General features: G+C 36.9%; 2 protein-coding genes across 2 annotated transcripts in view; both read right to left on the reverse strand.

Moving 5' to 3' along the window:
* Window positions 1-548: 548 nt before the first annotated feature.
* LOC139718615 (uncharacterized) lies at window positions 549-3,704 on the reverse strand. Its single transcript, XM_071630074.1, has 3 exons — window positions 3,527-3,704; window positions 2,101-2,303; window positions 549-1,261 (listed from the first exon to the last, which is right to left on the reverse strand). The coding sequence occupies exons 1-3, from the start codon at window positions 3,702-3,704 to the stop codon at window positions 692-694; spliced, it is 951 nt and encodes a 316-aa protein (XP_071486175.1). The 3' UTR covers window positions 549-691.
* A 12,651-nt stretch (window positions 3,705-16,355) lies between these two features.
* Window positions 16,356-20,968, reverse strand: part of LOC139718645 (uncharacterized) — a 156,441-nt gene continuing 151,828 nt past the window's right edge. Inside the window, exons 14-20 of the mRNA XM_071630104.1 lie at window positions 20,299-20,409; window positions 19,526-19,700; window positions 18,738-18,853; window positions 18,209-18,302; window positions 17,614-17,847; window positions 17,038-17,135; window positions 16,356-16,478 (exon numbers count right to left, since the gene is read on the reverse strand). Of these exons, the coding sequence (XP_071486205.1) occupies window positions 16,356-16,478; window positions 17,038-17,135; window positions 17,614-17,847; window positions 18,209-18,302; window positions 18,738-18,853; window positions 19,526-19,700; window positions 20,299-20,409 (951 nt within the window). The remainder of the gene's footprint in view (window positions 16,479-17,037; window positions 17,136-17,613; window positions 17,848-18,208; window positions 18,303-18,737; window positions 18,854-19,525; window positions 19,701-20,298; window positions 20,410-20,968) is intronic.

The raw sequence follows: 20,968 nt of genomic DNA on the forward strand, positions 1-20,968 counted from the left end.
TTTGTTTCATGAAATTGCAAAACTCAAGGAAAATTGCACAAATACTTCAAAATGATGCTAAATACTCAGTTCTACTATTTTGTATAGCTACACTCTGGCTTGAAGCGGGTGCTCCTAACTAACCTGAATATGATCAAATTTAACACCTGTACTTTCAAGACGTGGTGCAGCTTGTGGATTCATGGGCGGCCCAATTCATTTGCTGCCCACCGGGGTACATTAAAAAAACCACGCAAACAATGTAGCACCAGTCAGTGAATATGTGCATCCAACCATACACTCATTAGTAACGGTCGACTCCAGTCAAGATACTTCAGTCGATCCATGTGTACTTGCCTAGAGATCAGTGATAAGCTGTGCACAATTCGTTATGGGGATTCTGAAGTGTAACCGAGCCGGGCCAGCCCTCCCACTCCATGGTATCCCCGTGCTACCAGGCTTTTAAGGTGGAAATTATAGAACAGAAGAATATCAAAGGGGAACAGCTCGATCCAACCCATCCTAATTGGTTTCAAAGCTGAGGCCACTCACCAACAGCATCTGTAAAGTGAAAAAGTGACTTCCACATTTCTCTTTTGCATTACACTTCCATGTGATTATGTCTCCTTGGGTTGTTCTCTTCATCGATAGGCCAGGTGAAGCAGACTTCAAACAGAAACACAGTAAATGTTTTATGTTAAAAGACTACCTGTCAGTGTGGTAGTTGACTTGATAGTGCTGGTGAGGTTTTGCAATGTGCTTCAAACACTAGATTCTGGATTTGATGTTTGACTAGCCTCTTCAAATTTGGGTCTTTCAGGTGTCTCAGCTCGCGGCCAATGTAACGGGCGAAGATCATATCATCATCCTCGGCATCTTCCTCGCTGTGGCTGTGCCAGGACGACGTGCCATCTCCCCTGGAACCCTCTCCACTAGGGTTGGACCTCTGACCACGTAGTGACACTCTCGGCGGGGTGGTGCTAAATGACCTGTCCAAGTCAGTCTTGTCGGGCATCTGCATTCCAGTGCGGTTGCAGACTTGGTGGTGGTCAGACAATGGATGGACCTCTGTCCTCGCTCGCTTCGTTCCGCCGTCAGTCACGTGCGAACCTCTCACAGGCAGGTGACCATTGTCGTGGCCATCGCATGGATGGGCGTCCACTAGCAGCAGGTCATTATCGGTGCTAGTGTCAGGTGCTTGACCAACCTTGTACTCTTCCCCAGCGGAGCAGTCATACTCTAAATCGTCATCGATGCTTTCGTCAAAATCGCCAAATTCATTCTGTGGATACATGTGATAGAAACATCCATCAACAGTGACTGCTTTTGATGCCACATTCTACACATTATGTAATGTACTCTTCCAGACCATAATAAAGTAAGAAATGTGCCAAAATTCATGAGGATGTGGTAGTTTGGCTTACAAACATTTATTGAGTTGTTTACTTACCACATTGCTGCAATCACATCATACAATACATTATAAATGCATTTTGCAACAATTTGCTGCTTCTAAAACACTTAAAAACTCTCATGTGGTTGACTTCAGCACAGGAACATGTTGGCAACAACAGACCATAGTACAGGGTAAGTTTTGAATGAATTTGTCTGAAATCCAAACTTAACAGCATGACCAAGAACTACAATTTGCCATTTAATAGCAACAAGCTCTAAAAGTCAGTTCCATACCACAAAGCTCTATTGTCACTGTGACAATGTACACCTATCATATTTGACTTATTCTTTTTCATATCTTGTTGAGGTTCCAGTCTTATTTTTTTTAATTCTTGAAGTTTTCAAAGTAATTCCAGTGGCAAAGGATACAACATTACCAATATCTTCCTAAACTGAAGGAATACAGCCAATCTTACAATTTTAAAGATACAAAATTGAATCATATCTTAAGACAACATGAGAAAAAAAGAAGTAATCATGCCTCCTGCTTGATCCTTTGTTCATTCCTGTTTATCTTTTACCTGCTCTCAATATCAATATGATTAATTTGGGAAGGCTGAAAGATAGACGATCCATATTCCATTCATTGCAAGCCCTTCTCCCCTCTCCATTTCCCTCAAAACAACAACAACAGCAGCAGCAGCAAAGATCATGACAAATGCCTACCATAGGACTGTATTGTGGCAAGTCAGTCCTTGGATTCCTCAGTGAGACAAATTCGTCCAAGAACTTGAGCTGTCTGTAGTGGACCCACTTGATCAGGGAGGCTGGGTCATCCGTGATACCTTCGTTCAACAGCTTCACTTCTCTGTGCTTTTCCCGCCGAAACTGGGAACGAAGGTTGACAATCTTTCTGTAGACATCATCACCTGTGTCCAAGAGGTTAACATGGAGTAAAGAGAAAGCTTTTCATGCTGAATTGATATACGGAGAACATATTCGTGTCATTTACCTGAGCATTTATTTGTCTCTGAATCATTTTAGAAACAGCAATTGCCATATATGGGTATTTCATCCTTTTCTCAGATTTACAGGGCACATTTGCAATTGTTTGGTTAACATACTGTACCATGTATAAATCTATAATGAGTGATTTGGAAACATTTCTTGTCTTGCCCCTTCCTTCCTAGCAGGACCTACTCCCTCCCCCATCCCCCTTAACAAAAGAAAAAAGTCAATTCTACTCTTGAATCATTGAAATGCTTTTAGGGTTAAGGTTAGGCTTAGAGTTAGGACTTACAGGTTCAACTTCTTTTGATTTCTTTTTAAATTTACAGACCACAAATTACAGATCCCATGTGCTCTTTATTACTCCACCCTCCCCCCCCCCCCAAAAAAAAATGCTAAGAACAGCAGAATTGAAGCTGAATAGGTCATATTTAGTGGAGGGCACATATGAAACTTTCTCCAACAAGCTCTTTCCTCTTCATTCATAGAAACTTGGACTGATATATAGAGCTCTGACTGATATTTCATTCAGTGGAAGTAGATCACATTGGGATGAAGAGGCAGTTCAAGTCTAGAAAACCAATGGCAGTGTCTATCTAGTCTATATCAATTCTTTAAAGGCATTAATGAAAGTGCCTAATCTGAAGACAGAAGTGGAGAATCATCCACTGATTTTAAGAGTCAAACACTTATCAAAATCTAACATTTGATATTCTAGTTTTTACTACATTGTATTTTTTTAATAAAAAGTGTAGTGTTACAGAGCTTAACTTTTGTTTCGGTTTGGTAAAACGCCTAAGTTGCAAGGCCTTCTCCCTTTTCTGTTCCTTGCCAATGATGCAATGTGGGCTTTGGTTTGCAAAAAGGCTTTAAATTTAAGCAAGGAACAAAAGGAAGAAAGCCTATACCAACGCCTATCCACAATTAGAATCCAGAACTTGCAAATTATTTGTATTTCAAAATTGTACTAAATAATTAATCATATTTAATGCACGATTGCACGTACAACATGGAAATCTTTCTGGTAGCCGTGGCTTGAATGATCGGATCAGACCGCATAAATACGTACGTGTGGGACTATAATACTGTAGTCCCACACACTACAAAACACGTAGCAGCTCGCGAATACGATTTGTTTACTCACAAGAAATTTGCATGGCCCCCGCAATGCTCCGCAAGGCTTCCATTCGTAGCTCCTTATCATTGTACTCCCTCAGCGATCTATTATACAGGCATGGGTGAGCTTTGAATAGTGTGACAAGTTTATCTATTTTTCTTGTAGACCACAGCACCTTCTTCTCCCCAACGTTTGCCATGGCCATGATCACCAACGTTCACTCTAGCATGCCAAAACCAAAGAGTAAGCTTCTACGGTGATCCCAACATAAACAGCAAAAGCAACGTTCAAGCAAACATACAACGCGTGCGTCATGTCACACACCGACATCTCAGATTGGACAGCTATGGCTGCCAGATTGCGTTTTTAGTGCTTTGCTTTGTTTTGTTTTGTTTAACACTCGGGTTTTTTTTTTTTTTTTTGCGTAAATCGTGGCTGCATTAGTAAACATTGTTGCCGTTCATACTTGAAACAGGATTTTCAACTTACCTTTTCACAACTAAACTACGCTTAAAAAACAAACAAACAAACAAACAAACTAACTAACTAACTAACTAACTAACTAACTAAAGTCTCTCCCATCATATAAACGAGCACTAGCAGGCCTATGTACCAAAGAGGTGCGCTTCTGTGCTCTTTGGTACGTATAGGGTCTACTGGTCCCGGAAAAACAAACAAACAAACAAACAAACAAACAAACAAACGCCAGATTTAAACTTCGATCCTCTCCAGTTCCTCAATTTTTTTTTCCATTTTTTCCCTCACTGGGATATTTATTATTCTCTTTCATCTATACACATATTACAACATATTTCAAATAACATCATGCTTTTTTTTTCGAATTCAATACAATATACATCAAGAAAAAAGGTGTCTAAAAAGACACCATTTTTTCTGAAACACTTGCAACTTATGATTATTTCTTGCGATAAATTTCTCTCTATCATAATATTCCCTTATACTATATTTACATAAATCAAAACGAGGTATTATTTTTCTTATTTTACAAACATAAATTTCATATCTCACAAGCATGGTAATACAATTCAATGCCGAATTGTTAATACCCCCAAAACCAAATAATTTATTTTCCGTCGTAAATGTTATTTCTAACCCCGTGTTCATATTAATCCATTCTCTTACTTCAACCCACAATTTATCAACATATTGACACTCACTAAAAAAATGTATTAAAGTCTCAACATTCACATTACAGAATGAACATTCCCTTCTTTCAACCAATCCAATTCTATTCAACATCTTATTTGTATATAAAATTCTATTAACTATTTTAAACTGAAACCATCGTAAACTAACATCTTCCGTGCTCTTAAACGGGGCCAACGAAAAAGATTGCCATTTCTTTTCTTCAAGTTGTATCAATTGTCGCCATTTTAAAAATCCTTTACATTGATATACATTACTTCTATTCTTTAACAAAACAACATAAATATGTGAACATCCTTTAGAATGTTTTATAACCAATTGTAACATATCAGGTATAATTGGTTGACAAAACTTTTCCATATTATTCATATTTCTATCACAACCTGCTTTTCTAACCGCATGACATATTCCAAAATAATCAATGGTGTTTCCCATGAGAAAGTGATTTATTTAACAACTAAAGATATCGTCATCAGTCTTTGCTGTTCTTTACTTTCGTTATTTTTTGTTTTGTTTTGATTTGTTTTGTTTTGTTTTTGTTTTTTCCCCTCACTGGGATATTTATTATTCTCTTTCATCTATACACATATTACAACATATTTCAAATAACATCATGCTTTTTTTTCGAATTCAATACAATATACATCAAGAAAAAAGGTGTCTAAAAAGACACCATTTTTTCTGAAACACTTGCAACTTATGATTATTTCTTGCGATAAATTTCTCTCTATCATAATATTCCCTTATACTATATTTACATAAATCAAAACGAGGTATTATTTTTCTTATTTTACAAACATAAATTTCATATCTCACAAGCATGGTAATACAATTCAATGCCGAATTGTTAATACCCCCAAAACCAAATAATTTATTTTCCGTCGTAAATGTTATTTCTAACCCCGTGTTCATATTAATCCTTTCTCTTACTTCAACCCACAATCTATCAACATATTGACACTCACTAAAAAAATGTATTAAAGTCTCAACATTCACATTACAGAATTCACTTCTTTCAACCAATCCAATTCTATTCAACATCTTATTTGTATATAAAATTCTATTAACTATTTTAAACTGAAACCATCGTAAACTAACATCTTCCGTGCTCTTAAACGGGGCCAACGAAAAAGATTGCCATTTCTTTTCTTCAAGTTGTATCAATTGTCGCCATTTTAAAAATCCTTTACATTGATATACATTATTTCTATTCTTTAACAAAACAGCATAAATATGTGAACATCCTTTAGAATGTTTTATAACCAATTGTAAAATATCAGGTATAATTGGTTGACAAAACTTTTCCATATTATTCATACTTCTATCACAACCTGCTTTTTTAACCGCATGACATATTCCAAAATAATCTAAAAAATTAACGTCAACATATTTCCTCTTAAAGGCAGTAAATGATTATACATTTCCTTCTTCATCTAACAAATCATTAACAAAACGAATTCCTTTTTGATACCACTTTCGTTTAAAAACCGACGCATTTCCTATAGTAATCTTATTATTTTTCCACAAAGGTTGACACTGAAAATTATTACAATAAACCGAAAGTAATTCGCCGTAAGCTGTGAATACTTCTTTCCAAAAGGGATTACACGTATGCGAGGCTTGTTCAAAGAAAAAATCATTTCCGAGACTCATATCTAATTGATGGGTACGGGTAAAAATATACTCAATAATTTTTCTGACCATTTATCCGTTGTAAATAACAATCCCCTAATCCATGATATTTTCAGTGCTGTAACCTGTGTGTAAATATTTATCATTAATTTTTCACTCCACCTTGTGCATATGTCTGAGACATTTGAATTCTGTTTATTTTATCCGGCTTCCTTTCCCATATAAAACTATAAAACATATCATTTATCTCATTCAAAAAATTACCTTTAGGACTTGGCAAAGACAAAAACAAATAATTCAATTTTGATAACAACAGTGACTTAATAACTACAATTCTACCAAGCACTGTTAAAGAGCGTTTACGCCAAGAGTTCATTTGTTTCCTAATCACTTCCATTTTGTCATAATAATTATACTGAACAGTTCTCTCTAAATCAACAAAAAAAAATGTATACCCAGATACTTATTACCTCCTTCATACACCCAATGAAAATTCCTTTCAGGCAACATTCTATCTTCTTTATTCTTACATTTCCCTATCCATATTACTTTTGTTTTATTTTCATTGATTTTTAAACCAGATATATTTGCAAATCTATCTATAATATTCATTGCTATAAATAAATCCTTCTCTGTACCATCTAATGTCAACAGTGTATCATCCGCATATTGAACTATTCTATGAAACATATTATCTATTTTTATCCCTTCAAATGAATTAGGTCCAGAAATCATCAAATTTAATATTTCACTGCACAACAAAAATATATATGGAGAAAGAGGGTTGCCTTGCCTGCAACCTCTTTCTATCTTAAATCTCTCAGTAAAAAAAACCATTAATCTGAGCAGACGAAAAAGCATCAGCATATAAAATATTTATCCAAGAAATTATTGAGGGACCGAAATTGAAAAATGACATCACTTTTGTTATAAACTCATGAGAGATTGAATCGAAAGCTTTTTCAAAATCAATCAATAATAATAATGCTGGAATATCTTTAACATCTGTATACAAAATCAAATCATATAAACGGCGAATATTCTCTCCAATAAATCTACCTGATAAAAACCCTTTCTGGTTTTCACTTATCACAAAAGACAAAACCTTCTTAATTCGATTCGCAATACATCCCGGTGCTAATTTATAAACTACATTCAACAAAGAAATTGGTCGCCAATTTTTCAAATAATACTTATCTTTATCTTCTTTAGGAATCAAAGTTAAAACACCCAATTTTTGAGAAAAAGACATATTTTCCTCTGTATATGCATAATTCAATGATCTCAACACTAAAAACCTCAAATCTTCCCAAAATACTCTAAAAAATTCTACAGTAAATCCATCCATTCCAGGTGACTTATTATTTTTCATATTTTTCAACATTTGATCCAATTCTTCTATTTGCAAAGGGCCTTCTAAAGACAATCTAAGTGTTTCGTTTAACCTTGGAATATCTTGACCTTCTAAAATTTCTTGTAAATCCATATCTTCAACATTTTGCTTCTTATATAATAAACTATAAAAATTTTGTTTTGTTAGGTATAAAATTGACCTTTGGTATCGACGACTACAATCATTCTAAACTTTGCGCTTCTTAGCAGACTTTCAAGTTGACTTCGCCACTTGCGATGACAATAGCAATAACAATGGCGATTACATTTTTCGTGTTATTATTTTCGCGTGTCATCCACGCAGATGACACTAAAGGAAATCAGACCACTATAGGGCCGAAGATTACAATTATAGTGTATAAAAAGAATGACAAATTATGAGTGATCAGACAGTTTTTTTGTTTGTTTGTCTGTTTGTTTGTTTGTTTGTTTGTTTGTTTTTAAGTTTTTATTTAACAGTGTTACAGTTTTGGATAATTTCATCTGCTGTTACCCCGCCTTTTATTTTGAAGAATATGCATCCAGTTCGGAACATACGAGGCCTATAGTTGAATGAAATCTATATTCGGCCTAATCCGAACCAATCATTTTGATACTAAAGTGTATCATATCAAAGTTATACTCTCTAAAAAAAATCGAGTAATTCACTCTTGTGAATACAAAAAAGAGTACAGAATGAAATTATGAAGGGAAGTTGGGGTACACAGAAACACTAATGGGGACACAGAAACACTAATTAGGGAAGAAAAGAAGCATAAACACACCACACACGAGCATATCATTTACCACCAAAGTCACCTTTCAAAGGCAATAAAAAAAAGACAAATGTATAAAACGCATGGTCACAACTGTCATTGGTATAATCTGACACAGGCTCCACTGTGACCATCATTGTAATCAAAATCTTTTCTTCCTATATATTCATTGCTATGATCATCATTATTGTTTTGATGAAAACTGCCATGAGCAATTATAATTGGTTTCCTGTATTTTTATAGCTTTTTTATTGATAAATTGATGTTGTTTTTGTTATTGTTATTATTGTCATAATTGTCATCACCATCCTCGTCATCATTATTTTCATCTTCACTAATACTTCGATTTTCTTTTTGTTGCTCATTCGATCACTTCACTACACAATGCGCGGGCTTATGCCTCACTCCTAATTCACTGGCGCAAGTCAGTCCATTTATTGATAAAATGGCTAATAAACTTGTTAACCCATCAGAATCCTGGGGGATTTTGCTGCAGAAATTATTTTGTCATCATTAAGTTGAAAACTTTGAATTTCACTACTGCATGTTTTGCATACACAGGATATCTGAGAAAGACTACATTGAACTGCATGGTTAAATGTTATGGGTAAATTTTTGAAAGAAAAAAAAAGTGGTTAGAATAGTAGCCCTATACTGCCAATTTAAGAATTCTAAAATCAGCGATAAAGATGTTTGAATATTCTTAAACAAAAGAACAAAAAAACAAAATGTACATGAAGGGTTTGATCACAAGACGGGTGAACTCCAATTTTGTCAATTTGAAATATTTGCAATTAGACCTGCTATTTTTGTGATTACAAAGATCATTCACAGTGGCGGATCCAGAGGGGGGCGCAAGGGGCGCACGTCCCCCCCCCCCCCTTTATTTATCGTTAAAAGCAAAGGAAATAAAAAGAAAAAAAATGAAATGAAGCCCGGAAGTGGCCGACACCAGAAATATTAGTTGCGCCCCCCCCCCCCCCCCCCCCCCCCCAGGATTATTCTATGTTTACGGAATTCCTGGATCCGCCCTTGATTCATATCAGGATTATTCTATGTTTAACAAGTGAGATGTTATTAGAAGGATCTTAGCTTGCTCCGAAAGTTCGTTGATCAGAAAACGAAATAAAGTTCGCAATTTCGAATGTTTCTTAATACTCATCACACCTTTTTTTTTTTTTTTTTCGTATCAACGAACCTGAGGAATCGCAAGCCTTATTTCGTTTTCGGACTAGCTACCTTCGGAACAACACCACAAATATTTCATATTTGGATGAACAACCATGACATGTTCTACAAAAGTCCTCATTTCTCTTTGACCGCTGAAGTAAATCTAATGGGGTTTTCTGTAAGATGTGAATAAGTTACATTTTCTTATCCTGAAATTGTATTTGGATTGATCCACTATTTTTAAAGTTATCATTGCGGAGGGTACCCGTTGTATTTTTTTTTTTTTTTTGGGGGGGGGGGGGGTCATACACTGTAAAAAAGGGTCATCTAACACCGATCAAACTTCAATAAAGGACCACACCCACAGGTGTTGAAAATGCACTGTGATGGTGTTGAAAAGTGTTCACCTGACACTTTGTGGTGTTAATTTGACACTGTACCTGGTGTTATTTTGACACTGTACTGGTGTTAATTCAAAAATGACACCACATGGTGTTGATTTGATATTTGTTGGTGTTAATATCAATGGTTTAACATCCGTCCAGCTTCAATAAGAGACCACACCAGCTGGTGTTACTGTGGTGTAAATTTATTTTCACATTTTTTCAAAAATCTAGTATTTTAATGTAAAATTCTTGATCGTCTTGTTTAAAAATCAACAAGAAGTGCAGTTATCATACTAAGAAACTCTTAAAAAAACAGTTTAAAATTTGGAAATGACACCCGGACGTGTTAATTTAACACCATAAATGAGCACCGAAAATTTAACACCAGCTCGGTGTTCACTATTTAACACCGGACTTTCTGCAGTGTACGGTATATATATATATATATATATATATATATATATATATATATGTATATATATATATATGTATATATATGTATATATATATATATATATATATACATATCTGTGTGTATGTGATTGTGTGTGAGTGTGTGTGTGTGGGTGTACGTGTATGTGTGTGTGCATGTTAAAGGAAAACAGACCTTGGATTCAAGAGGGCGTATAGTTGCCTGGACCCACAACAACGCATCTGTCATGTTTTGAACGTCCGAATAAAACTGATCCGTATTTGTCGAAAGTGGTCGAAATAACTATGGCCCTAATGGCAACCTGAGTTTGTTTCTTGAATGAGCCATTTATCCTGGCCAGTTCCTTCTATCATACATACGGATCCTTCAAAGACAGAGCTGCTAGCTAGCCGCGGAAATCTGCTTGTAATATTCTTATTCAATAATTATGTGCAACAAGTACGGTAGTAGTCAATGAATCGATGCATAAGACTAAGTCTCGATCTACGTAAGATCGATATGACCTATCCAGTCCAAAATCACGTAGGACCTACACTGAGCTATAAATGTAGCTCCATGACTGAAACGACTATTCAAAGGACTGGTATAGTTTTAGTTGAGATGGAGGATTTAGTTTTAGATTTAGTTTTGGGGAAATGATTAGAAACCACTTATGAAATATTAAAGAGGATACGATTCTAAGATGAATTCAAAGTTCATTTGATGAAAATCGGTTTTGAAATGGCTGAAATATGCAAAATAAGGAAAAACAAATTGGTCCTAATAAAAAGTGGATTCCACCTTTTATTATGACCTCTTTGTTTTTGGATTGTTTTCTCTCAAAAAGTGATCAAAGATAAGAATAAGAAATAAGATATGAAGAAATAAAGAATAATATAAGAAATAAGAAAGTTATGACATTCTTAAATTTCATTTTTTTTCGGAAAACACAAACGTGGTTCTTGACCAGTCGCTATGAATATTCAAATGAGTAAGTTGATGATGTCATGCTCTCACAATTTCTTATCCATTTCATGAACAGATATGACAAATCTCATATTTCAGCTGCATAGATTTACAAATTACCTTAAAACCACCGAAAATAAAAAAAGAACAAATGTTGCCTCTGATATATTCTGCTACGGGAATATGTTTTTATCTGTATTAACTAAAAATAAAAAATTTCAGAATTCCATGTATCACATAGTCTACATGAAAAATTGCGAGGGCATGACCTCATCAACTCACTCAAATTGAACATTCATAAGGACTGGTCAAGATATGTTTTCCGAAAAAAAAGTATGAGATATCAATATGTCATAAATTATCTTCCTATATTTCTTATCCGTTTTTTTTTTTTGAACGTTCTGTTGTGAACATTTTCTATTTCTCTTGGAGGTTATCATTTTTGAGGTGGACTTCCTTTTTAATATCATGTTGTGAAATTTTGAGTGTCAATAATGTTCACCTGCTAGTAATGATTTTCACATTTCCAAATTTCTTCTCTCTCTCTCTCTTCTTTGATTTTATCTTCTTCCTCCGTTTAGGCTTCCTTCTCCTAAACCTCTGTCTTCACCCCTCTTGCAGTTACCTGTGTTCTTCTCCTTCCGTTGCTCATCATGGCGTCCTATTTCCTTTGAATAATGTTTCTTCTTCAATATTGTCATATACGCATACCCCTTCTTTCTCCGGGTGCTGTTCGTTATTCCGAAGGTTCGTTATTCCGAAGGTTCGTTAATCCAAAACACACAAATTCCCCATACCTATAGAGGTTCGTTAATCCGAAAATGAAAAAGGGTTCGTTAATCCGAACATTATTTTGTGGCGTTATTCCGAAGGTTTGTTAATCCGAAGGTTCGTTTATTCGAAAATTGAATAGGGTTCGCTATTCCGAAGGCTCGTTTATCCAAAAATGAAATAGGATTCGTTATTCCGAAGGTTCGTTGATCCGACAATTTAATAGGGTTCGTAACGAACCTTCGGAATAACGAGCTTTGTTTCATTTTCTGATTAACGAACCTTCGGAATAACAAACCTTATCACATTTTCGAATTAACGAACCTTCGGAATAACGAACCTTCGGACTAAAGAACCTTCGGAATAACGAACCTTCGGACTAAAGGACCTTCGGAATAACGAACTGTAACCCTTTCTCCTTCCCCTCTTGTCCTCTAATCAGTTTCCCTCTCAGCCTGACAGAGAGAATAATGATACAATAAAATATTGCAATGCTTATTTCGAGCATAATGACATATTGTGACAAGTTTTTCGAAGCCTCAAAGTATACTTCAAATTATCCCGTTTATGAACGGATCGTAATTTCTAATTGCCTCTTTGTAACGTCTACACAAAGATTATTTTAGTGACATCATCTGTCTATAACTGGTAAAGTACTAATACGATTTCTAAAGGACATTGGAATGCATCTTTCCCTCGACTGAGCATAACTTACGTATTTCCCTGTAATGTCTTTTGTTGGTAGTTGAAGTGTATTCCAATGTCTTTTGTTAATCCTACATGTCATAATGTCACTAACAGAATCTTGGTTTGGAAGGATTTTCGAGGGCGTTTCCGGGTAATCTGAAGGAAAATAGTAAAAAATTATTGCAAAAAAAGTGACACATATTTAGATATTATTCATTTGACTATTATTATAAGTGATGTTGAGGGTATCGTGAATCAACACAATTAGCATGTCAACATGCACTTGCGTTGCATATAGTTTCGCAAAGAATTGTGTTAATCAACCTGGGCCCCCTTTCATAAAAGATGTTAGGGTAGCAACTCTTGCCGGAATGGCAACTTCCAATAGCAACAGCCAATCAGGAAGCTGAATTCTTGTCGTTACCATGACAATTGCCATTCCGGCAAGAGTTGCTATCATATCAACTTTTTATGAAATGGGGCCCCGATCACTCTGAACACCGTAGCGCAGCCAATCTCAATCCCGTTTCTTGCACATTATCAAAAACACACACACGCGCGCGCGCACACACACACACAAACACACACACACACATACAAATAACCACGCATTTTTCACCTTCTTTTTCTCCTGCTCCCATCCATCTCGCCCTTCTTTCTCTTTCTCTCTTCTCTCGCTCCCAAGTGTAATCTTATTTCAAAAGCACAATCTTCCCAATGTGTTAGTCCCGTTATCATGTTTTTGTTGTTGTTTTATTCAAAGTTAATGGAAATTCTCCTTCACTATAGTCCTATGGGAAATTATCACACCAATTCTCACATTTGAAACGTTAGAGGCAACTGTGTATCATTTATTGCAACACTGCTCATCAATATAATATTATAACCATAAATATTTCCTATTAGGGAAAAGGTGCTTTGCCATAGTACTCCATCGTCCATACGATTTGCCAACTTTTCCAAGAAAAGACAGCGATGTACACAATGTTATTCCAAGTAAACCATGATATCAACGATAAACGAGATGTTAAAAAACAACAAAAACATATCCAACAATGTCCAATGCTTGAAAGATAACATGTTTCCAGTGTGGCTAAACATTTCGAAATATGTATTACATGTCAGTTCCAAGGATATCAAAGCGGGAATAAATTATACCTCTTTAAGGAAATTATGATAGCCCACTGATGCATGCTCACACACTACGTGCTCGCACACTCACCATGATACCGTGTATCTCCTTGTCGCCTTTATGGATGATGACAACCGGTATTTGTTTGTTCAAGAAACAAAACAAAACAAAACAAAACATTGACATGTAGCTTTTAAAGCCTTAAAGAGTCCCAGGATGAAGATTCCCATGAATTAATTCAGTACCGTACTGGGATAATCTGGATCTTTTTCCATAATACTATGCAATATAATGTCACATAACACGATCGAGAACTTAAAAGAGAAAAACTGCCTATTTGGATTTACCGGAAGTTATAAAGTACTATTCTGATTGTTTTATTTCCTCGATAGTGCAAAAGTGCACTCTCTGCTATTCCCATATATCAAATGTACTCAAATCTGTTTTCGTTGTTATATAGGCATAAGATGATTCTCAGCGCTTTTCTGAACTTTTTGTCATTGTTTTTTTTTCTGTAAACTCAATACAGAATGAGCAGAGTTCTACTTTAGTTTGTGTTTCCTAAAAAAAAAATTAATGATAGTAATCGCTATCATGATTATACCTGACATTTAACGAATAACATTCGAATGTTAGGAATTGCAACTGTCAACATACTACAAGTAGGCCTAATAAAAGTGGCATTCCTTTTCTTTAAAGTGTCAATGCACTGATCAATAGATGGAAATTTGGATATTGATTTAAACTGTGAAATATATATGTATATCATAATATGAACAAGGATTACTCACTTAGTTTAAAGTTAGTACTACACTTGATTAAATATAATATAAAGCATGTAAAGCGCAGCTTTACATTTACAAGTTTATCTTCAAGAGAAGATCTTCATTTTCATTTTTCATTTCATTTTATTTCGGACCAGCGACAACTGTGAAGGCGTCTTCCTTTATAAATAGTTATCTACATCAAATATCTTTTCTTCTTTTTAACGCAGGTAATTGACTCAGCGTTATTGTAGAAAAAGAGTACATTATGACGCAAGAATTACACTTACAGAGTACACTCGCTTGGTAAAAGTCCTGCTTTTACTCTTGCTGCCATCCGCATGACCTATTTTACATGCTAGTTTTCTTCTTTAGTATTGTTCTAGCCATGTTCATTGCGTTTTACAGGATCAGGTCATTCCCAATATTCGTACATTTACTCACGTTCTTGCATGCAATTACGCACTTCAGATTCAACGTGTTTCGCGTTCTGTATACGAGAAACGCTTTCAATTGGGTAGACAAGCACTATACCACTCAATAAATCACGTGATATTCCGCCTTCGCTCGACTCATGCGCAAGGCGACTTGACGCCTTTTAGAGGGATATTTGCTGCTCGCCCAGTTCAACAATACTGTAAACCACAACACTTTACCGTCAATACTGATGAGTATAGTTCAACATAATTTTGAAGCTTCGTAGATAACACCAAATGATGTAAATCTTAATTGGTTTCAATATCTAAATCCCAGTAATCTACATTATGCGAAGAGTAGAATGTTCGATATCTCAGAGGCACATTGCCATCAATGGCTGCTCGGAACTAACTGCGAATGTTGTCAACAGTCCCGTGCGGGTAGTCACTCTGTAAGTACAGTGCATGACATTTCGTTTGTCATGGGGGCAATAATGATTTTATTTTCCTTCACACCACAGTCAGAGCATGACGGAAAGACAAAGAGCCCTCTTTTTTGTTTCTTGTATCGTACACGAAAGGCACATTCCACCACTCCTTTTTTTCTTCTTTTCAAAGCTCTGAGGAGAACAAGAATTTGGTAGACCATTGTATATCGGTCGATTTCTGAATTCTTTTCGACAGCATGACTGTGGAGAGTTGTAAAATGTAGATGATAAAATGTTAACGTCCGACAACGCCTTCTGATCGGTACGTGAGCAGGTCAGATATTCTACATAGAATATTGTTATAACGAGTGCACAGCGTTGGTGGTAATCAATACTCAATTAGACTCTTTCCAACTCTCTTAACCCTTTGTGCCAGGGACTTTCGATGGTTTGTACAATGCTATGTGGTTTTCTGTGCCACATTAGCACTCAAAGCAAGCAAACAGTTCAACGACCCACGGCGCAGAATCAAACTCGTAGTCTTGGCGCCACAAAACAAGCAACTGTCACCACACATCTCATCACTATCACATCGCGTCTCCTCTCAAGATGGTGGTGGTACGTCATGCCTGGAACGACTTCCACGGAGAACAGAACCTCCCGAGGAAAACAAAAGCAGCCAGCACTTACAGCGGCTTCGATTAAACGAAAATTGTTTAATCTGCCACCTGCTGCATCAAAAGGGAATCAACCGGTGCTAGGACCAGTCAGAGGCTCTTCAGAGCGTCTTCTTTCGCTCGTCTTTCTTCCTGTCCTCCTTGCTCCTCTGGGCAGCCTGGTCCTCTCGGAGCGCCTGGATCCACTTCCCCCTCGAGTCGCGGAGATGGGCCAGCCAGGTTTGCTGCAGAGCAAAAAGGAAGTAAGTGCGCGTCGTGATCAAATCGTGCTTCGAAAAAATTACTCTTAATCTCGCGTCACGCGGAATCTATCGAGACTTGATAAAAACCAAAAGAATCAGGGGGAAAGGAATGCAATAAATCAATTCATTCACCTATTCCTTAATTTGTATTTAATCTCGCAGTGTTTATGCATATGTATTTACTATTTTCCATCTAGATATCATTTTTATTTACACATCATTCCTCTAAGAAATGAGAAATTAAGTTATTTCTTTTTTGACTGACAATAGAAATGTTCATGTCAGCAGTAATATTCCTTTGGAAAATTAATATAGGCCCCTACATGAATATAAGACAACTCAAGAACTGAAGATGGATTATGTTGGAATGCACAGTTCCTTGCCGTTGCGTCGCATGAGACTCTATAACATCTCGCAAAGGTTCGAGATAGTATACTGGTATAAGTTAAGTGTTTATTGCACGAGGTGCGCGTAATACCACAATGATATTGGTATGCCATTCTCCCAACGCACGAGTACGTCGCTTTACTGGGACACTCACCTTCACCGCTTCTGTGGTGCTGGTAAACGTGTAGACACCGGTTACTTGGCCGTACCTGCTGATCTGCAAGAGCACTAGGCAGTTCTTCAAGCCATTAGCTGCGGGGCAAAGATCACAGAGGACATTGACTTAAAAACTTTTTCCTTATCAATTCTCTTCATTCTTTATGATTTATTACTTTGTTTTGTCTATACCCCCGTCAATTCTGGTGGCAGTGATTTTTTTTTTAATATTTCTTTGATTTTTTTTTAATTCTTCATTTTTTACAGACACGTCCCTCTACCCCGGAACCCCGGAAAATCCCCTCATTCCCACGTAATATATGTTGAAAAAATGTCAGGTCAGGATATCAAAAGCAATTTAGATGTCACTCAATGGAATCGAGCATGTGGAAAGTCACATTTTATAAACGACGTGTGCAATAAACAGCAACTTTCTTGTGCAAGTGGGCGCAGAATGATCATAGTTGAGATGGACAAAAAGTCTACCATTTTGCAACTGAAAACTGCTGGTATAAGGTGTATGCATTTCCGTTCACGTCTCATTCGATATGTCGTTCATGAGGTAAAATCTCACCGGAGGCTTGTTTGCCGTCGATGTCGATTTGCTCTAGGCGGTCGAGGGGCACGGGAGGCTTGTAAACGACGAACGCCGCGCCGTCCTTCAGGCGAGGCACGGAAGGCTGGTGGCCGCTGTGCGTCACGGGGCTGTCGGGGAGGGAACGCTTCTTGGCGTTAGAGCGCCGCCTACGGGTTATCAGCAGCATGTCGTCGAAGAGGAACACGTACACGTCGACCAGCTTTCCGTTCTCTGCCAAACAAAGCCGCAGAAAACAAGATGTCCTCGTTAATCAACACCTCGGTGCTGAGGCCTACATCAGGTCTCAGTATAGGCAATGGCTTTATCAATTGCTTTCAAATCGTACCTATTAGAGTACATGAGCTGGTGAATATTTTTCTATTACGCACATAGTGGTTAGGAACTCGTGATGAACAATGTGAACATGGATATCCCTAATAGAAAAATTATAGAGCACTTATCATAAAATAGATTGACCATGCTTGTTGACCGAGACAGCAGATTCAAAGAAACTATACCATGTCATTGCATCGAAAAAGAACTTTAATTTTGTTTGAACATCATCACAAGATGGCGTCGTTCATGAACTCACCGAAAATCTGGAGCGGTCCTTCGTGGACAAGCGTCCTTTTTGTGCTCACAAGCAAGTTGTCCTTGGATTTTTTCGTGACGGTCGATTTCAGAAACTGTGAAGAGGAAACGTATCAAGTATATAATATTGATAAAGCCATATATAACATGGACATTGTCGTCGTGGTGAGGGTCGCACGTGATCACGGCGTAGATCAGTATCATCATTTTGTTTTGATCACAGGTAACTGTTGGATCTACGAGATACTGTTCAAAACTAATAAACTGGGGACTCGGAATATGCATTATTAGCACTATTTATTTCTATTCCCTAACTATCTCACACGGGACGAAAAATACATTTTTCAGAATATACAATCAGATGTATATAATCCTAAGAAATCGATAATATAGAAATATACATTATGCTTAATACGACTGCACGTTGCTAACGACTTCGGATAGCTACACACAAATACTGTTAACCCTACGATACCAAAATAAGAATAGAAACAAGAATGAGAAAGGAAACATTAAAACAAAAAACTTACATCTGGGACCACCATCTTGGAGTCCAGGTCCTCCATTGGCGGCCAGCTGACCATTTGCTGTAGCTCCCTCAACCGTTCAAAGTTAGACAGCCACTTCACTTTGCCTTCCAGATCACCTGACGAGATATGAAGTTACGCGTGACCGCAAAAGGGAGGGGGAGGGGGATGATCATTACTTTGGATTACATATTATTTCACTAATGATCAATTCTAATGATTTCTACAGAGGTAGTTGCAACACATAACAAGCTTCCTCAATCTGTCCATTTCTTATAAGTTAAATGATATTGTATCAAAGTCAGAATATTTATCATGTTTTTTGACCTAGATGGACATCAATTACCCAGAATAGCTTGAAGCCCCGGCTTGAAGCCATATTATAAAGGGCATCCAACAACAGACTACACTAAAGGAAGCTGCAGTGGACTATTTTCCTTTTTCACATCATCCAAGCGAGGATAATGAGTACTTTGAAAAATTGAAAAGAAAGAGAGACTTTATTTATGAGGTGCAGAAATTTAGTATCTACGAAAATAACATACAGAAAAAAAAAATAGTTCATGCACTGAATCATATATGAACCGTAAGAATTGTGATGTGAACATATAGAATATGAATATTATGATGTGCAACTTCTTTCCTTTTTTGCTTTGTTTTTGTTTCACGTGTGTTTTGTTTTGTTTTGCTTTTCTGGAGGGGGTGTCTTTTCTTTTTGATTCACTGCTACTACTTCACATGATATTATACGGTCACTGGACTATCATTCATCAATCCTGTAAAATTCATACCTATTGCGCCCTCAACGGCCTGTAGCGTGGCGTTCAGGGAATTCCGCTCGTTCATGTCCCGCGTGCAGTCCCGAATGTCCCGCAAGAGCAGGGTGTACTTGGTGATGCGTTGGATCGGCGTGATGAGAAAGTCGGTGAGTTGTAGCCGCTTGCAGCGAGAACTCTGCTCGCACAGCTATATGAAAAAAAAAGAATCCCCACAAGAACTGAATAAATGATGAGTTTTTATGAATCAAGGGTCCTAATATTTCTATGAGTACATGTAGTTGGCTTCTCTTTATCTCAACACGTGACTAACTGAACTTATTAGTTGCTATTTTCCTCTTTTTTTAAGAAAAGAGAACAAGCATAATGCCGATCCGATGAAATCGAAACAATTAAAGGAGTTGCACATCTTTTTTTTTCTCTCTCTATTTTACTCCATTAAACCAAGGAGGTAGCTCACCAAGTACCTCCTTGATTAAACTGAACACTGGTGAATTTACGTTATCTTAATTGAAAGCAGCGCTTGTTGTTTTTTTTAAGCAAAATGAAGCAACACCACTCCATACATGGAGCGATAACGACACAATGAAAATGCATTGGCGTTTCGCACGTTGCCTCCAGACCTAATTTTACCTCAAAGTACCATTTTCAAATTAATGAAATTGTCAATTAGTTGCAATAGAAAATACCATTCTTTTGTCTATACCTCCATGGTAATCAAAGCAATAAATCTTGTTGCTTTCATTAGTGAATCATCATTTTCTTTCTTTCTTTCTTTTTTCTCTCACCTTGCAGAATTCTACGAAGTCTTCCTGTTTCTTCAGAGTCTCGAGGTATTGCAGCGCTCCGGAGTAATTCATGCAGTAACGGGAGTAGGCGGGGCAGATCTGACTGGCAAACTGGAGATTCACGGTCGGCGACATGAAACAAACAAACAAGCAAAAACAAACAAACAGGATTAAAAAAAGACGAGAGTAAAAAACTCTGACCTAGAAATAGTACGCCTCCGCTATGGCTTCTCCTGCAATTAACTCGCTGTAATTGCTGGCTTTCAGAATCTCTTTCCTTGGCTGATTACAGGGTGAGTACACGCCATCTTTAATGGACATGGGTAAATTACAAAACGTATTATTGGATAGACATTATTGTCACTTTGGCAAAGCACATCAAAGCTTCTTCCGTGTCATGTTGAATTTTGAATGTCAGATTCCACATTTAAGGTTTTTCGGTCATTATCATATTTTGCGTTCCATCCTGTTCAGACATTCTTCATCGTCACCGACATTAAGAAGAAGACACACTAGTGTCGTAATTACAAGCATATTACGAATGCATGATACCGCGCATAACTCAGAGATCGACTGCAACACAACAGATTCACCAAAACGATGGTGACGTTCAATAACTGTGAAGAAGTTTACTGACAAGGATGCAAAGATTCATCAGAAAGTATATCAC

This window comes from Diadema antillarum, unplaced genomic scaffold, assembly GCF_040938485.1.
Source record: "Diadema antillarum isolate AM-2024a unplaced genomic scaffold, OU_Dant_1.0 scf00000098, whole genome shotgun sequence".
NCBI classification, from domain to species: Eukaryota; Metazoa; Echinodermata; class Echinoidea; order Diadematoida; family Diadematidae; genus Diadema; species Diadema antillarum.